Here is a 17,737-nt window from a genome sequence, read left to right on the forward strand (position 1 = left end):
GTTTAGATTAGGTATTAAGAAAAATTTCTTCACAGCAGGAGCTGTCAAGCATTGGAACAGGCTGCTCAAGGAAGTGGTTGAATCACCAGCCCTGGAGACATTTATAAGTCATGAGGATGTGGCACTCAAAGACATAGTTGAGTGGTGGACTGGGCAGTGTTGGGTTAACAGTTGGACTTAATGAAATTAGAAGCCTTTTCCAACCTGAATGAATCCTCATGATGCACTCAAATACTCCAAAAAAAGAACTACCACGTTCTTGATGGTGATGAGACAACAAAATATGGAAAAAAACAACATACCCTAGGGAAAAGAAAAACGCTACGGAGTTCCAGCATGCTTCTACAGCATCAAGTATTATTTTTTTTAGCTAAATAATAATAATGAAACGGTTGCAAGAGTGGTAACATAGAGGAAATACTTATGTAATATTAAAAGGTTGCTTGGTGAGATTAATGCCAAAAGGACACCACATAAATCATTGTCAAAACAGCTTGGCCCTATGTTCCTAATAATTTTTAAAAAGCCATCTATTTTTAAAAAGGGTAAAGCAATTTTTATTCCTCTATAGCTTATATGAAGAAAATGTTTCTATATTTTATTTTTCCTCTACACAATGCATGTTCAACAGCAAGGAGAGCCAGGGAATTAGTATCTGCTGCTAAGATAATTATCTAGTTCCATGAGGAAAGTCAGATTAATTGTGATTTTATGTAGTATTTCTACACTAGCAGTAAGAATCAGTCCTTTATAGAAACAGGCATAAGAAATTTTATTGAGTGTAAGAATACAAAGACTTCATACATTAAACTGTACAAAAGGTACACTAGCACTAAATGAGGCAACTGTATCCATACAAAAGCCAAAATTTACAAATGACTCATACTACTGAAATGAACAGGTGCTGTGGTACTTTCTCATTAAGACTTTATATTCCAATAAAGAAACAAAACCAAGAGCAGTAATTATTTTCTAGTGCCTACTGCCTAAATTTAAAAGCCATAGTCCAGAACACAAATCAAAAATAACTACCTGACTTTCAATATCACAGAGGAGACATGTTCAAGAAGGATTTAAAAATTCCCTCAATTTTCAAATTGTGAAGACACAGTACCTAGTAAAACATTGTCTGGTGTTGATCTGTTAGATTACAACAAACAGCCCCATAGTATTTTACAGAACCAAGATCCAAATTTGAGGTGGTTCTAAGCAGTGTAGCTTAACCAACATACAGATCTGTAACAAAAACATGTTGCCAATGTTCCTAACATGGATTTTTTTTTAAATTTTTTATTACTTGGACTACTTTCATTTCAGAATATTACATTGGCCAGTGCATTAAGCAAAGGCATTGTGATTTTGATTCTTTGACCAGTGTTCATTAGGGTTAATATAAAGTCCTTGGAAGTGCCCTTTATTTTGCTTTCATTTAATCAGCTGACTACTGCATATGACAAGGAACCTACAGATGCTATGAAACACAAGATCAGTATAGAAGCAGAGACGAACAGGTACAGGAGAGTCAGGGAGCACAGCCCCTAAATAAGCACATAGTTTAAAGGAATGTGGCTCTCATATATGACTCATAGTTTTGCTACATTAGATTGCTACATTGCTTTAGAGAACAAAAATTTTAAGAGATCACAAAAGGAAAAAACTTCTAAAGAGAAGGAAGTGGGATGCAGTTTGTTACAGAAAACAAAAAGTAAGAGTCTGTAAAGATAACAGAAAAGAGGACAACAAAAGAAAGTATAAAAATTTCCCACCTGTCAGATTTTTCTAGCTGTCCAATTAAAATTCTGGAGTACAAGAGGAACAGAAAATTAGAAGCTTAAATAATGTCATCATTATCATATCTGAAACAAAATACTCATACCAGGGCCAGAAAATTCATGCACTATGTTAAGGACAACTGAGTTTTAAGCTCATTCTGCAAAAATAGCCTAGAATTAGACAATTCAGTTTGTATTTGCAGTCTGTGTTTAGATGGTCTAACTCAAGTTTTGTTGTATATCCTAGGGATCAGTGTTTCATTCAAATATTGTAGAATTAAGGAGCAGCTTCCTTTACCTATCAGCTGCTAAAAGCCTTTAAACAACTGCAAAATTGTTTTTATCTTTGTATATTTGAATGTCTGACCTCTAAAGACAACACTCAAATACTTCAATGCTATCATTAGGAAATATCGTCATAAACGACCCAAGATATGAATGCTGGGTTTTATTTATTTATTTTTAAACACAAAATTATACACAGAACAGATAAAAAGATACTATTTTCACATAGCATTGACCTGCTTTCTTCAAAGTATTTTAGACCAAAGCTGCCCATACACTGATTTCACTGTTACTTTCTTGAGGAAGAAAAGTCAAATAGAGTCTGTCCAACTGGTCTAACAAGAAGAATACAGACATTTTAGACCATTTTGATGTATCTAACATGAATCAAATCTAACTGATTAGATAAACACCAAGAATTCATATGATGTCCTACTTAGAACTTTCTCTGGTACACATATTAAAGTTCAGTGAAGTTTCATCTGGGAGTATGAGCACCTAAAGACAAAACTTGGTTTTCAAACTATGTTTCTTTTTCTAGACTATTTACAAGACTACTATATAAGGAGTCTCGTTTTCTTTTCAAAAGAGGTTTTGATTTTTTACTCATGTAAGAGGTGTCTCTGTGCAGTTTCATAGGTAACTGAACAAGCAGGAGACAGACATTTACATTTTGTCTTGTTAGTAAAAGCTTGGAGAAAGATGTGAACTGTCTGTCATGCACATGCCCTAAATGTATACATATGCTATTGCAAGTACAAAGTCTGAGCAAAGCATTTCTCAAGAAAATGCAAATATGTTGTTTAATTCTTTAACATATTTGTGTCAACAAAAAGAATGTTCATAACTACTTCCTTCCACTTAAAACCAGTTTCAGTGCTAAATACAGGTAGTATCCATTCTTTTAGAAGGCCTCATAGAAGAGCTTCAGAAATGCAACATTTTTAATCTCTATCTTTGCAGTGATTAGATACTTTCAGCCTTCTTTTTATAACTCTCTAGGATGCTGGTCAAGTTTGACAATAGATCTTCAGACATGAATTCTTCATAGTCTTTGTAAATTTTCGCATTCTGTTCATCAAGGTATTTCTAGAAAAGAGGTACAGAAAACTTTATTAGCTCTATCATGGTCTGTTCTGTACTGATTCTGTTAAAGCATTTTAAGCAGTCATTGCACAGGTTAACTGATTTCAGTTAAACACTTTCCTGAGGGACATCTACCAGAAGCAGGTTTAACCTGACAGGATGTTACTGCTGAAACTTAGTGATCAATTCTGATTATACCAAAGGTTTTGTCAGAAAATTTAACTAAAATACATGGACTCAGTGCAGCGGCTAAATAACTGACACTTCCTTAGAAAAAGTAAGTTCTAATTTCCAGGTGTTTAACTATGAATGTCTCTAGAGAGATTTAATTCTGAATATCAAATTTTAGCTTACCACTATAGATGCTATATGATTAGCAACTGTTTCTATAAGATGACTCAAGTTATCACCAATTTTCCTCTTCTCTTCTGTTGTTGTTTGCAGAACAACTTGATATCTAAAAGGTAAAGATACTCAGAAGGTCGTGTCCTAAATTAAAGAATTCCTAACATTTAAAACAATCACTTCAAATCTGATTTATCATCATGTTTAGCCATACTTTTTTCTATTAGGATTAATTTGAACCAAGTTAGAATATATTAATACTCAATTTAAAAAAAAAAAGTCTGTATTTTGCTAACTGATAAGAAACAATGTACTTTAGAGTCTGAATACCCTTTCCAGACTTTGAGGTATAAAATATAAGTTTGGAAACTAATTTCTTTGCTACAACCATATATATATAAAAAAAATTACGTGGAAAACAGGAGTTATGATGCAGCAGACAAATATTCTAGCAAAATAGTGTTGAGGAGAAACACCTTTCAGTTGTTAATTTGAAATTGATACACTGAGATGGATACATGCTGAAACAACTTTATGTTACATTCAAGAGAATATCTTTATCCTTAAAAAACAAAATAAACAAGGCAACCATAGAAGTTATGAGTCTTACTGTAGTTGGAGATCATGCAATTCATTTGTGGCTTCACTGAGACCCTCATAGACACCACTCTCAAGTAACTGTTTATGCTTTTCTAATGCTTCCCGTACATTTGCACGTTTTTGCTCTTCCTCTTCTATCTCCTATAGTCATAAGAGGAGAAAAAAATTGTATTGCTCAGGAATAATTTAATTTTTTTTCTTCTTTTTATTACCTGATTACATTCTAATGCTTGAATTCAAAATTCACACAAGTAACTCGAATTTCAGAACTGAAAAAAAGAAAACCCAAGGACATCTTTCCCAAACAAAGTTTCAGCTATTTTCTGTATCATCCCCTTCCCAGAATAAGCCTAACCATCTCTTTATTCCTTTGACCATATTTAAAGGCCTGTGTTGCAGCTAGTTTCGCCTCAGAGTTAAACTCAAAACGTGTTGCTTAGATAGTCTATATAGCTTAGAAATGGCACATCATGAGCAACTGTTTCTAGGTTAAAAAAATATAACCACATTTGAGTAAGAAAACAGCTTTTCCTTTTTGTCTGAGAGTGTGATTCCAAGCAATCATCTCTTCAAGGAGAATGACACTGTTGATGCTATACACAAAACCAAACAAAATTCTGTCATCAACTCAACATGCAATTTGGTAGATTACTGAAGCATCATCCTTAAAAAATAATTTTAATACTTAAGACTTACAAACAGCATTTTAAAAATTACAAGAGGAATTACATGACTATGTCTTATTATAAACATCCAATGGCAACTGTGTATTTTATGAGCTTAACTTTAGAGAAAAGTATATGCAAGAGCACAGAACAAAAGCTAAGTTTCATGTGGTTTTGAAAAATATAAACTAAATTAATTGCCCTTAGCCAACTCAGTAGGTATTAGCAGTGAAATAACCCTGTTTCATGGCTATAGCACAGGAGTTAGGATTTACAAGAGCATATATGGCAAACACTGGCTTAGTTCAGAGAACATTTTTCTGCAGGGCACCTCAGCCCCACCAAAACAGAGTTGTCAGAGAAGTTGGAAGGTACCGAAATAGCCACTCAGTTGTTAACAGAGAGGGCTATGTTTTGTTGCTCTACTGCAAGTGGGGAAAAGGATAGGGACTGCTCCTGTGCTGAGAAAGGAAGCAACAGTTTAAGATCATTAGAACAATTTAACACACTTTTGGCCAGCCAATGATTTCCTTAGTTTTAGATTCTGTTAATCTTAAAATCTCCTTCAAGCACATGCGTGGAGACATCCTGAGGTCAGATGATTGCTTCTGCTTTTATTACTGGATGCAGTAATTTAGGATTTGCAGGATCTACAGTATCATGCCAGATTCTCTTACAAGTGAGTGAAAACTGATTCAGTTAAAGTAGCAGCCAAATAATTTTTCTGAAAAGAATGAAAAAATCCTCTAAGAGGAAGGAAAGAAGGCAAAGGCAGAAGCCCAAACAAAAAATGTAACCCCAAAACTTATCTATAAACACAAAGATTAAGGATAAGGGTATGATTAAGGATAAGTTGTCATCAAGCTATAAGAAGTTCTACCTTAAGCTTCTGCTGGTAAAGATCATCCAGCTTTTCAGCTTCTTCTGTCAGCATTTTCACATTGCGTTTCTTTTCCTCTAGCATTACATTCACCTAGGATGAAAACATAACTGAGGAAATATGGTTCAAAAAGAATTCCAACATATAAATACATGCCATCACAAACTACACCTGCTAGCTCCCAAAAAACACTTAAACTAGGCTAGGCTGGGATACCAGCAAACCAAATATTGCTAAAAATCTTCCTGATGACAATTTGTCAGTGATGGTAAGCCACACGATTGACTGGAATGGGCAACTTATGAAAAACTAATATTTCCAATATTTATGGTCAAATATATGTAACCTACATAAACTTTAATTCAGAGAATACACAGTATTTCAACCAACAAAGTCCCCAGTTCTTAGAAAACTTTTAGGTTCCATCACAATTAAAGTTTTCTCACAGCTTCTCCCCCTCTGCTTGTCCTCAGAAAAACCCCCAGCAATCCAAAAATCCAACCCACCACACCACACCACACTTCACCCATGCAAAAGGTTGAATGAAAGCAGCAGATAAGGTTTTAGGGCTGGTATCTTAGTCCTAATCTTCATTAGCCAACACACCTGGTCCAAAGTATCTTCCAAAGTCATTTTCCGTTGAGTAGCTTTACAGATTTCTTCCTCTGTCTCGTTCATGATCTCCATGAGGGGAGCCTGTAATACACATACAAGAAGATCTGACAAATACAGTTCGCTTATTTGAACCAAGATACACCCCAGTACATATTTTCTTTCTATTTTTTTAGGCTACTGTATTCTCCAAACCAAAACATCTTCCATTTACAACATCATTATAGTGACTCATCACACAAACTTCTCAATGACATTTCACTGTGAGATTGAGAGACCTTTCCAGCATTTCCAAAGAAACACATCTTTTTTGTGAGTGGTAACTAAAGCCTTCAGTGTTGACTCTACTTACCTTGATCTGAGTTCTGTATTTGACTAAGCAATCTGGTCCTGCGTCAGGATTAAACTGAATCTCGAAGTCGTGGCCTTTGGAATTCTCAGCACTTATTGGAATTAATTTCAGCTTCCGAGCCAGTTTATGATACTCCGCCAGTTGCATTTCAATCTGCTCAGAGGAGAAAAGGGCAGAAATCATAGAAGAGATACAAGTGAAAAGATTTGTGAGAAGCATTCATATAATACTTTAAACAAGTTCCTGAGTTGCTCTCTATACAGACACGATTCCTGGTTACACCAGAGTATTCAGGAGCTGTATGTAACACCAGTCCAGCAGTTTGCTGCATTAGGTACTGTTTTATGATTCTTTCAGTTTGCTCAGCCAGGTTTCTCAGTGTATGTGGCTGACACTGAATGATTTCACCTGTGGCTTTCCATATTCATCTGCCATAATTTTTCCTGCCTCAAGTTTTTGAGAATTAGCTGGCAGGGAACTAAAAACATGCTGGAAAATAACACTAAACCAATGATCAGTCATCAGGTCAATATGCCTTCTCTCATTAGTCTTGACAGGAAATGCCACACAGCCACACATACTTATAACAAACTAACTTGAGCATGCCCTGAAACAAAGCTTATTAAATGCTCTAACTACTAAATAATGAGTGCTATTTATATGCAAACAAAGAACCCAGTTTTTTTTTTTCCAGTTTTACATGCTTCATACTTGCACAGAAGGATTTAAGTTAATACAAGTGTTTGATAAAGGGTAACCCTACCAAATATATTTGAAACTTTTTTTCTTTAGTTCTCCAACTGGCAAAGCAGAAGCTTTTAAATCCCATCACCTACAGGACTATATATTTTCATTCTGTTTGAAGGGATTGAACTTTGCCCTTGAAAGATGTTACAACTTCTACACAAAGAAGTAAACAAGCCCTAAATGCATGCAAAGCTATTGATCCAAATAACAGTTTTGCCTTGCTTCCTTGCTATGAAATATTAACATTAGTCTGAAATTTCTTGTGTTATCAAAGCAATGGCATGCTAATGTTATCAAAGCTTTTAATGCTATAGCAGTGAGAGCTGACAGTGATTCATATTCTACCTACATTTCTTACGGAGAAAAAAACCACTACATTTCCATTAAGTGCAAAACAAAAAAAAGAGGAAAAAAAAGAGAAACATCTTTCAGCGATATTGTAAACAGAGGCCATTCATGTCAGCTTTGCCTTGTTAGATACACTTATGGTGGTGTTAGATTATACAGGAAAGAAACTAGCAAGACTCCAGTTTGAAGCTTATATGATGACAACTGACAGCCACCTCTGAGTGTAGTGTGGTTTTCACATACCCCCTCTTTATTCCTAGCATATTTTATCTCTTCATTCCACAGCAGATGTTCTTCTGCTTCCAGTTCCTTGGTCAGCTTGTTAATGGTTTGCTGCAGCTCATTTCTCTCATGATTTAGTCTCTCAATGTCCGCAGCTGAGTAGTTTTGGTTATCTAAGACATGCCGGAGCCGGGCATTCTCTTGCTTCATTGCTTCTACTTCCATTTCTAAGTTCACAAAACATTTGTGAAATGGACATAAAAGAACTATTAGACAAAAAATAGTTTTATTAGCAATACAGTCTGGAAAGTTTATTTGTAGCATCATCCTACTCCAAGGATCAACCTCTGTCCTCAAGCTAAGAACTACAATTTAAAGACTATTTCTAGCTACTCTGTCCTGTCTGTGATCAAGGCCTCCTTACCTGCTGTCTCAACTTCATCATTAACACTTTCCAGTTTTTTATCAAGGATGGCTATATGAGATTCCAGACTAGCCAAATAAGCCTGGTATTTCTGGACGTCTCCTTGAAGAGATGATTTCACCTTTCGTAGCGTTACTCTACGATCCTAGGAAATGGGTGAGAAGAACAATCACTCTTAGATGAATATAAAATAATGACTTCACTTTCCAGACAAGACAGTAGAATAATTGGTCAATATCAATAGCACAAATATAAAACTAAAGAACTTTAACAATTTTTAAGCTCTGTGAGAGCTGAGTCAAGTCAAGCACCTTTAAAATAACAGCTAAGAAGGCTGGAAAGATTCTTGCATTTCAGCATTAGGTCTCTCATTTACATCAGACACTGCATTTAGAAAATTCTTATTACAGGTAGTTCACAAAGTAACTAATAATATATGGAAGGCAAATAAAACTAGGGCATGGAAAGCCAGGAATAAATCCAGCACATTTTGCACAGCAAGAGTTTTAATTTGCCACCTGCACAGCCACTAACCCATTTTTAAGCTCATGATGCATTAAAAGCAGAATCCAGCTTTTCAAGCAAAATATTTTCCATAAAATATATTGTTACCACTGAATCCCATGCCTCATACCAACACTTTTGGAAAAAATGATGTTGAAATTTATATTAAAAAAAAAGAGGTTCAAGTATTTTATTAATATTTCAGTAAATACAAGATCTTATTATCTGGAAACATCTGCACATTATCAAACAAATAGTCACTGAAGACTCCACAAAAAAAGCCTTGTTCTACAATGGTATAAAGTCTGTAAAAACCTGGCCTAATTAAAATCTTAAAGCACTGAAAATAATTTTCCATTTGTTATGTATTGTAAGTATCTTCATTAAGAAATGGTTGATAATATAAAGTTCAACTCCACCATAAAAACAGACACAATTTACTAACCGGCTCGCTTTCCTTCTCTTTTTCTAGTCTTGCAATCTCTTCTTGAAGTCTTTTGTTCTCAGCTGCTAAACTTTCCATCTTGACTTGATCTATATTAAATAAATCCTCTGTAGGAGAGAAGAGAAAGTGGGGTTCCAAATTAATCTCACTTAATATTACCACCTATTTTGAGTATCTGAACTTAAGCTTCAGCACAGTAAATACCCATTATCCGGACAATTATTTTACACTAAAGGAGTAACTACAAAACCACGAGAAATTATCAGAAAAACCCTTCATTAAAATGCAACTAGGCAAAAACCCCAAAACAAACAAGAAGAGAAATGGGTTTCTCAGTCCTCATGACAAAAAGAGTTCAAAGTCTCTCCCAAGAGGTAAGTTTCCAAACTCTCATTCAGCCCATACCACAAGAGAGTATACTACCTTGTGAACTTAGAATAGATCAAAGTTATTTAACAACCTCTTTCTCATCCATATACTTCCTTGCTTCTTGAGACATCTTTTTCCCCTAGTTCGCTTGTCTTTGCCAAAGAATGGGATGATTATTTTTTCCTAATATCCAGTAACAGTGTGGTAGCTTGTTTCCTCTCCAACTGATGGCTCCAGTTTGCAAACAAAGGGCCCTTAGTCTAGGTTTTCATAGGAAATCAAAGAAAGTAAGAAACACTTTTCTTCCGTGTTCTCACATTCTGTTTGTATTTTTGTAGGTGGTGAGTAAAAAAAACCTAATGATTTTCTACCACCCGAAGACAAACACAGGTACATGCTGAATCATATACAAGAACTCTCACAATAGAGTTTGAAACTCTTGCAGACTGTTTTCAGAGCTTTCAAAAGATGAACTTTCTTACTTATCAGGTGTGCATCCTCTGATAATCATCCTTTTTCTTGATTTTTAATTGTTAGCTTTCCCATAAACAAGACACAAATATGACGTGAACAAGAGTCATCTGCATAGATGGGAGTTTGCATCTGAAGAATTGTATACTGGTTTTCTGTGACAAACCACTAAAAAACAGGTGACACAGCTACAGCTGATAGCAGATCATGACCTATCCATCTGTACTAGTAAAAATATATAAAAAAGAGAGCATTAAAAGTTGAAGTAACCAAAAGCTACTTAGGAATTTGAGATTCCCTTCCATCACTTTCACTTGTAAACCAAACAAACTGATGCTAGGAGAAAAACCAGTAACACAATTGAATACTTAATTAAGACCCAAAAACTTACTTAATTTTGACTGCACTTCAGCATCCACCTCTTCAAAGGTATCTCTCCCTTTCATGAAAAGATCATAGCACTTCACACAGTAGTCCAAGAAAAGCTGAAAACAATTTTAAAATCTTTCACTTCAACAATTCCAAGGCCTGTAAAATATCTGGGTAGTCTAAAGCTACTCAGTCACTGGAATTAAACAGACACCAAAATATCTTTCAATGCTTTGACTGTACTTTTGTAAAATTAAACATTTTTCTTTCCTTTGAGCAAAGAATGTCAGCAGATTATATTCAGACAGAAGGAGGCACCTATAATTCACCTTATGAAAGGTCTAGAAATTCTGTATATTTCTGTGATATTTAACAAGGATTGAAGGTATCATATTTAAGAATTTTTCATCTTGATGGATATGATTCTCTCAGGCTAGTTTATGGAAAATGGAGGTCTGTTTAACAGATCTCTTCAGTAAATATGACCATTAAAATTCAGATCTGCAGATGTCAAAGAACTAATCTAGAATTAACAAAAACTTACCCAAAAATAATCTGTTAGACACTGTTACAGATGTTTCAGAAGCAATTACACCAATATTGTGAATTTTGTATCAACATATATGCATAAGTGTCAGTGTAGAAGAACATTTTTAGTTTAAAAACATTTTTACTTGCCAACCATCAGGTTGTAACCTTAGTCCAAAATTATGATTTGACTTTTGCAATTTTCTAATTAAATGTTTTAGCTTATAATGTGACACCTTCCAAACACCTGTTGTATGTTAACACTGAGTTAAATCTGAGTAGTACTAATCAATGATAAATTAAAAAGAAATCTTTGGATTTTAAAGACTCTGAATTACATTGCCACCCTATTTTGTGGCTCAGAAATAAAACATTATAACCAATTTTTACATAATAAACCGACTAGATACTGGCAGGAGCCACTATATTTAGAATTAAGTCACTGTCTTTACACTGCACTGCTGTGAACCTCAGAAGTCTCAAGCCGTAAAGCAAAATATACCAGAAACCCTATTAACACAATAAGCAGCATGATTCCCTTTCTCCACAAAGGAGAACTGAAACAGTAGGTGCTTGGAGAATAAGGTATTTCTGTTTAATACCCAGTTTTCACCAATAGACTGGCCATGATGCCTGCTCAGGATATAGTTGATCACACTTTTTATATAATGCTACTCTACTTCCTAGAAAGTGTCGTGAATATCAAAGGGAACAGAATCTATAAATACATGACACAACAACCTAACTGTATTTAAATTGTGTTGCTACAGCACATGGCAAAATTCAGTTGAGCAATTCTGATTCCAATTTCCTTTTTACGGTACCTTATGATGTACAATTCCATCATCCATCTCTCCTCCCCAGGTCTGTGCATCATCAAACGATGGTGGGTTTTCCCTGATTGCATTGTACAGCTGAAAAGCAGAGGTGAACATGCAAAGAGCAAATGTGAAGACATCCATTAGTTTTCATACTGGTTTCATGATAAGAAGCAGAGTAACACTGGATAACGATTTCAGCAAGCAGGTTGGAGTGAACCTGTGTTGAGTTGACTAAACACACAGGTAAAGAGGCATGAACTGGACAGTCAACACTGTCAAATTGTCTTGTGTCTTTTCAGCAAAAAAAGACAGGATTTTCATGGGTGCTTACGTCAGCAGTGGTGAATTTCTGTCACAGATTCCAAATTTTGCTCAGACCTGAGCTGGCAGCAACAACAATTACCACAACTAAAAAACTCAAACCCAAAATTAAATAAAAACACCCCACCCAAACACAAAACTTGCCACTCTGTATAAGGATTACAGGACATTTGAATAATTTCAGTTGAAAATTCCATCCTTAGATTTCAAATTTAGGAGAGAATGGTAGATGTCACAACATTCACACTGAAAATATATGTTCTATTCAATTATTATAACCATTAACTTCTCATGTTTAATGTATGTATAAGTCAGTATTTCCCCACCTTTTTTTTATACTTTAGTTCATCCAGTGCATACATTTAAAGAAAAAAAAAATCACAATATAACATGAAAAGCTCACTTTAAAAGTTACTAAAACATAAGGCTGAGGGTCAGCTCCCAGATGACAGCTAAGAACACCCAACTTTTTCCTTACCTATATGTTAAAGAAATTTGTTTAACATTACCTTGACACAATCAATTAACCAAACCAAAGCTGCCACAATCTGAGGCCAGGTGTGTGGTGCACCCACAGTATACATGGAGCTTTTTGACAGAGCAAAGGGGTACCTATAATACCAAAAGAGATACACCTTTAATAGCTGTGGCAGACAGCGATGAAAACAAATCAGCATATTTGAAAAATAAAGCAGCACATTTTTGTATGTGGATGAAAGCACAGAAGGAAGAGCAAACTCAATTGCACTTTATACTGTACTTCAAAGGAAATTAAGTTCTTACAGCACTATTTTATTCAATTATTGTGGGTTTCTCATTTTGTGATTCATGGACTATCTTAATTTGAAAAAGATCCCTAAGGATCAACAAATTCAACTCCCTGCTCCTTACAGGACTGCCTACAACTAAACTGTATGATCAAGAGTGTCATCCAGATGCTCCTTGAAGTCCCAAAAGACAACTTCAAGTGAATTGTCAGAATTAGTATTTTTATCCAAAATTACACTCTTGGTGCAGCAGAGTGTAATCCTTTTCAACGTTGCAAGCTAGGTCAGCAGTTTCAAATGTTACAGATTAAAACAAAATTTTATTAAAATGCCGAGAAGTGAACAAAGCAGATTTACACCTACATTTAAGGGGCCCTGGCACTTTCACACCATCATGAGTTCAAATCTACAGGAGTAAAAGAGCCTTTTTTTTTTTTTAATGAGATTGAAAATTCACAATTAACAATAGGCAGAGGATTTTCTTTCTTGGTAAGTGTTGGGGCATTAATAATTTCAAACACTGAACGAATTCAGCAATAAAATACTCAGCTACTTAGTGTTTTTTCACCTCAACAGTCATTTTTGTTATCTTCGCATTCTGTTTTCAAAGCAGAATAAGAGAAATTGCAAGAAAACATATTTTAAACTAAATTGACTTGATCCAAAAATTCTGGAAATTTTAGTTGTTAGACTCTAACAGAATGAACAGAAAGGTCTGTCAAGAAAAATTCCGTCTTATCTTTCAAAGTTTTATACAAATAATCAATTAAATTTAATGTTACAAAGCAAGGTTCCAAGAGCTTATAGTTCTGCAAGTTTAAATATAAAATGTATAGTAGACTCTGAAAATCAGCAAGTAAATCTAGAGCTAAACAAAAGTGAAACAAAACTATCACAACATTGTACTTTTAGAGTCTCATCTGAATAAAAAAACCTACCCATTCTCCCCAACTATCAATGCGGAATTCTTAGCTTTTAAATTTCTAGCCATATCATATGTATTTAGCCCAGGAGACTAACAATAATCATCTTACCCAAGATCTTTAAAAACTTTGGGAATTTCCTCCTCAAATTTTGAGTCAGGCAGTTCATAAGAAGGGCAGAAGAATCTGTAGATAAAGGTGAAGATCTTTAAAAAGTCCTTAACTGATGGAGATTGTAGAGATTTCATGGAAACATTGTGTGTGTAACCATTCTCAAGGAGGAACTGTGAAAAGAAACACAGAATACCAGTAACTAAATAAAACTTAAGAGTTGAAGCCAAGAGAAAGGACCCTTCTGATTAGTACATTTTTCATCTCATAAGTGCAGAAGGAGTTAATACGTTACCTCACAAAGCTTCTTGATACATTGTTGGATGAATGTTTTGTCATGAAGGGGTCTGGGATCCTTTATCTTTTCTGTCCCAAACACACTGTACTGGCTGCTGCGGGACCCTCCAGCCCCACTTGCTCTAAGGACAGACAATAAACACAGGTCTTGTGATAATACATAGAAAGAAGAACACTCCTCATGTTTAAGTCACAACACAAACGTTGATATTTTCTTTGCATTTTCAAAGTGATACTTGAAGTTTTCTCTTCATTTAAGGTGGTTGGAAAAACATCATCGAAGTGGGAACCACAATGCCGCGTGTGCAACAAAGGGATTATTGCATCCTAGATGAATGCTTTCATCATTTTATTGAAAGAAATAAACTTTTAGAGAGCAGAAAAAAACCCCAAAGATGAAGAAGAAATCATGTTGGTGACTGTAAATAAAGACTAAAATATTTAAGGACTATTTAAAAGGAATAGACCTCTGCAGCATTGGGGTCCTATGAAAGAAGATACCCACAACACAGAAAGTCATGAGCTAAGCAGAAAGATTATAGGTTTTTGGAAGGTTTGTATCTTAGAGAGAAGAAACTAATGCAGAATATACTTCAGATTCTTCCTTAAACACGAAAATATACTGAGATGCTCTTAAGGTCTGCAGTGCACGTCCTTCCCAAAAGAAAAAAAAAGCTCCCAAAGCAATTCCAGCTCCACAGCATTATTGTTTAGTGATCACAGACTGGAGGAAGACAGACCTGAAGGTCTGCTTGCCTCAGATCCATTATTCCCTATAATGAAAACCAGTCAAGAATGAAAAATTCCAAAATTATGTAGGACCATTTTTGTTTTAATTTACAGTGCAGGGAACAAAACCTATCCATACCTGTTCCCAAAACAGCTGACTTTTCTTTCTGAAGCTCCAGATGTAGGTTTGCTCATGCTCTGCTTCCCAAGGGTGCTTCTGTCCTTCCTTAGGAATAGAGAGAAGGATTCAAGTGACTATTTCTACCAACTCATCTTTTGCTTGTACAAGAACTATACATGCACTCATACATTCCTAAGCACCTTCATCACAGCAACATCTTAAAAAGGTCAACTGATGCACCCAGCCATCTCCTAAGAAACATGTCACAAAGGGTTACCATTTGAAACATTACACAGGCATGCAAAAAGGTTAAAGCAAGTATTGTTGCAAAACTGGAGCACTTATGCAAACATGCTTGGCTGTAAGGAGCCTTCTTCTCACTATTTCACTTTTTTTTTTCTCAGTTGCTACTTACAGACTCAAACACACTACTATAACTCTCTTCAGAATTAGTTTTATATACTTATTTTTAGCAATCTGACAGGCAAGACTTACATCTGAGGTGTTTGAAGACCCATCTTGTTGCTGTCTTGCACTCTCAGTGCCATCATAGATTGTCGGCTGCTGCTTCCAGCAATACTTGAGCTTCGCCTCATTGTGACTGCTGTAAATCACAATCCCTCAGTATTCCAGCAGTGTCAGAAAATCCAGGGTCTAAGGGTATTTTCTTTTCTGAATGCCACAATGATTTTCCAAAGTAAAGAAGTAGACCTGTACACATTGGACCAAAAAAATAAAAGAAAAAAAAAGAAAGAAGAAAAAGATTATGTTAGACTCCAGAAATATGTAAGAGCAGCCACAGTCTTTTAAATCAACTGTTTTATTGACAAAAGAGTCAGTGGTTACTCCAAACCTTCTGTTTTGCCTTTCTTTCTATTGGTCATTTCAAATGCCCAGGTTCCAAAAGCAAAAGAGCTTGAGAAATTTTTCAGTTCAGTCCACTGGAGAAAAAGGCCACACTACCACGAGTACACAAGTACTGCTTACAGCACTTCAGCCATACATCAGCTCCTGAGCTGCTCAATCTGAGTCTACCAATTCACTTGCTACTGATCTCCCAGAATCATAGCACAATAACTGGAAAACCTATTCTAAGATAATATTATGGCTTTCTTCAGACTATACATGCAGAATATAAATCAAACTGGAATATTAATACCATTGTTCCCACGGTGGCATTAAGGTGGAATTTGAAGTAAACAGAATTAACTGAGGAAAAAAATGCCAGCTTCTGCCCTCTACAGAGGTTCTATCTCATTTGTGGGATGGGCTTAAATGACTGAATTATAACTAATAAAAGCCCCCTCCACTACAAACATTACCAAAACACATTATTAATATAAACTGTTGTTTCATTTTGCTTCCAGTTCCACTGCTCACAGACCAGCTCAAGCTCAATTCATAGGGCAGCACATTCATGACTTCACTCTGTCTGGGGAAGAAGCTGCATTATTCCGTTATTTTATCTGGGACCAACCACAAAGAGATTGAATTTTCACAAACATAGCAAGTGATTAGCTTCTAGTATAACACAATCAATTAGGCTGGAAAAGAACTGTGAGATCATCTAGTCCAACTTATGAGCAATCACCACCTTGTAAGCTAGACCATAGCTCTAAGTGCTACATCCAGCCTTTCCTTAAGCACCTCCAGGGACACTGACTTCCCCATTATGCTGGGCAGGTTTAATGATTGTTTAAGCCAGCTCAACACAGTCATTCATGACAGCAGTCCATTCCATTGTATAATCGCCTCTTCTGTGGAGGAATTCCTCCAACTGTCCCACCAAAGCCTGGCGCAGTTTGAGACCGTGTCCTGTCGCTTGTTGCCTGGGAGAAGAGGCCGACCCCCACCTGGCTACAGCCTCCTCTCAGGTGTTTCCAGAAAATTATAAGGTTGCCCAGAGCCTCTTTTTCTCCAGGCTCAACAACACCAGCTCCCTCAGCCACTTCTCATCGGACTTGTGCTCCAGCTCTTTCCCCAGCTCCGCTGCCCTTCTCTGGACACGCTCCAGCCCCTCAGTGTCCTTCCTGAACTGAGGGGCCCAGAACTGGGCACAGCACTGAGGCGCGGCCTCACCAGCGCCGCGTACAAGGATTGTCATTGCCCTGCTCCTGCTGGCCACCCTGCTGCTGCCATTAGCCAGGACGCTGTAAGAGCAGAACTGGAGCAGAGATGTAAGAGCAGTTTGCAAGAGCCAGCACGCCAGCAGGAAAAAAAGAGAAAAACATAGGAGGGCGGCAGAGCTGGGCGCAGCTCCGCCCGTTCGCCCTGAGAGCGCCTCTAAACAGTACCGAGGGCGACCGGGGCACTCAGCAGTGAGGCCAGCCCAGGACTCACCACCACTACCACCGCCGCCGCACGGACATTTGTCCCGGTGGTTGAGGATGAGGGTGTTGGTGTTGCTGCCGCTGCCCCCCCGCTCCCCGCCCTGCTGTTACCGTCAGCACCGCCGCCCGCTCGCAATTTCAAATATGCCCGCCCGGACGTCCTTCAGCGCGTCACACGGAACTGCGTCACGGCGGGGCCGCGGGCGGAGCAGCGCCGAGAGGAGGGGTGGAGGGAATGGAGGGGTGGAGGGAATGGAGGGGAAGAGGGAATAGAGGGGTGGAGCGAGTGGAGG

At 36.8% G+C, this 17,737-nt stretch overlaps 1 protein-coding gene across 1 annotated transcript; it reads right to left on the bottom strand.

Annotated features, from left to right (window-relative positions):
* Window positions 1-2,261: 2,261 nt before the first annotated feature.
* On the bottom strand, window positions 2,262-17,568 carry NDC80 (NDC80 kinetochore complex component). The gene is made up of 17 exons (XM_058832281.1): window positions 17,455-17,568; window positions 15,610-15,825; window positions 15,133-15,219; window positions 14,263-14,386; window positions 13,968-14,140; window positions 12,676-12,778; window positions 11,849-11,938; window positions 10,519-10,612; window positions 9,288-9,394; window positions 8,339-8,483; window positions 7,936-8,141; window positions 6,598-6,750; window positions 6,240-6,329; window positions 5,634-5,726; window positions 4,099-4,229; window positions 3,498-3,600; window positions 2,262-3,146 (listed from the first exon to the last, which is right to left on the bottom strand). The coding sequence occupies exons 2-17, from the start codon at window positions 15,708-15,710 to the stop codon at window positions 3,024-3,026; spliced, it is 1,923 nt and encodes a 640-aa protein (XP_058688264.1). The 5' UTR covers window positions 15,711-15,825; window positions 17,455-17,568; the 3' UTR covers window positions 2,262-3,023.
* Between the last annotated feature and the right edge of the window lie 169 nt (window positions 17,569-17,737).

Source organism: Poecile atricapillus, chromosome 2 (genome assembly GCF_030490865.1).
Source record: "Poecile atricapillus isolate bPoeAtr1 chromosome 2, bPoeAtr1.hap1, whole genome shotgun sequence".
In the NCBI taxonomy this organism is placed as follows: Eukaryota; Metazoa; Chordata; class Aves; order Passeriformes; family Paridae; genus Poecile; species Poecile atricapillus.

Coding starts and splice junctions, on each gene's coding strand:
- NDC80 (XM_058832281.1), bottom strand. CDS start 15,710: ATGAGGCGAAGCTCAAGTATTGCTGGAAGCAGCAGCCGACAATCTATG. Junction 15,220..15,609: donor GGTCTTCAAACACCTCAGAT/GTAAGTCTTGCC, acceptor TCTATTCCTAAG/GAAGGACAGAAGCACCCTTG. Junction 5,727..6,239: donor TGGAAGATACTTTGGACCAG/GTGTGTTGGCTA, acceptor TTTTCATCCTAG/GTGAATGTAATGCTAGAGGA.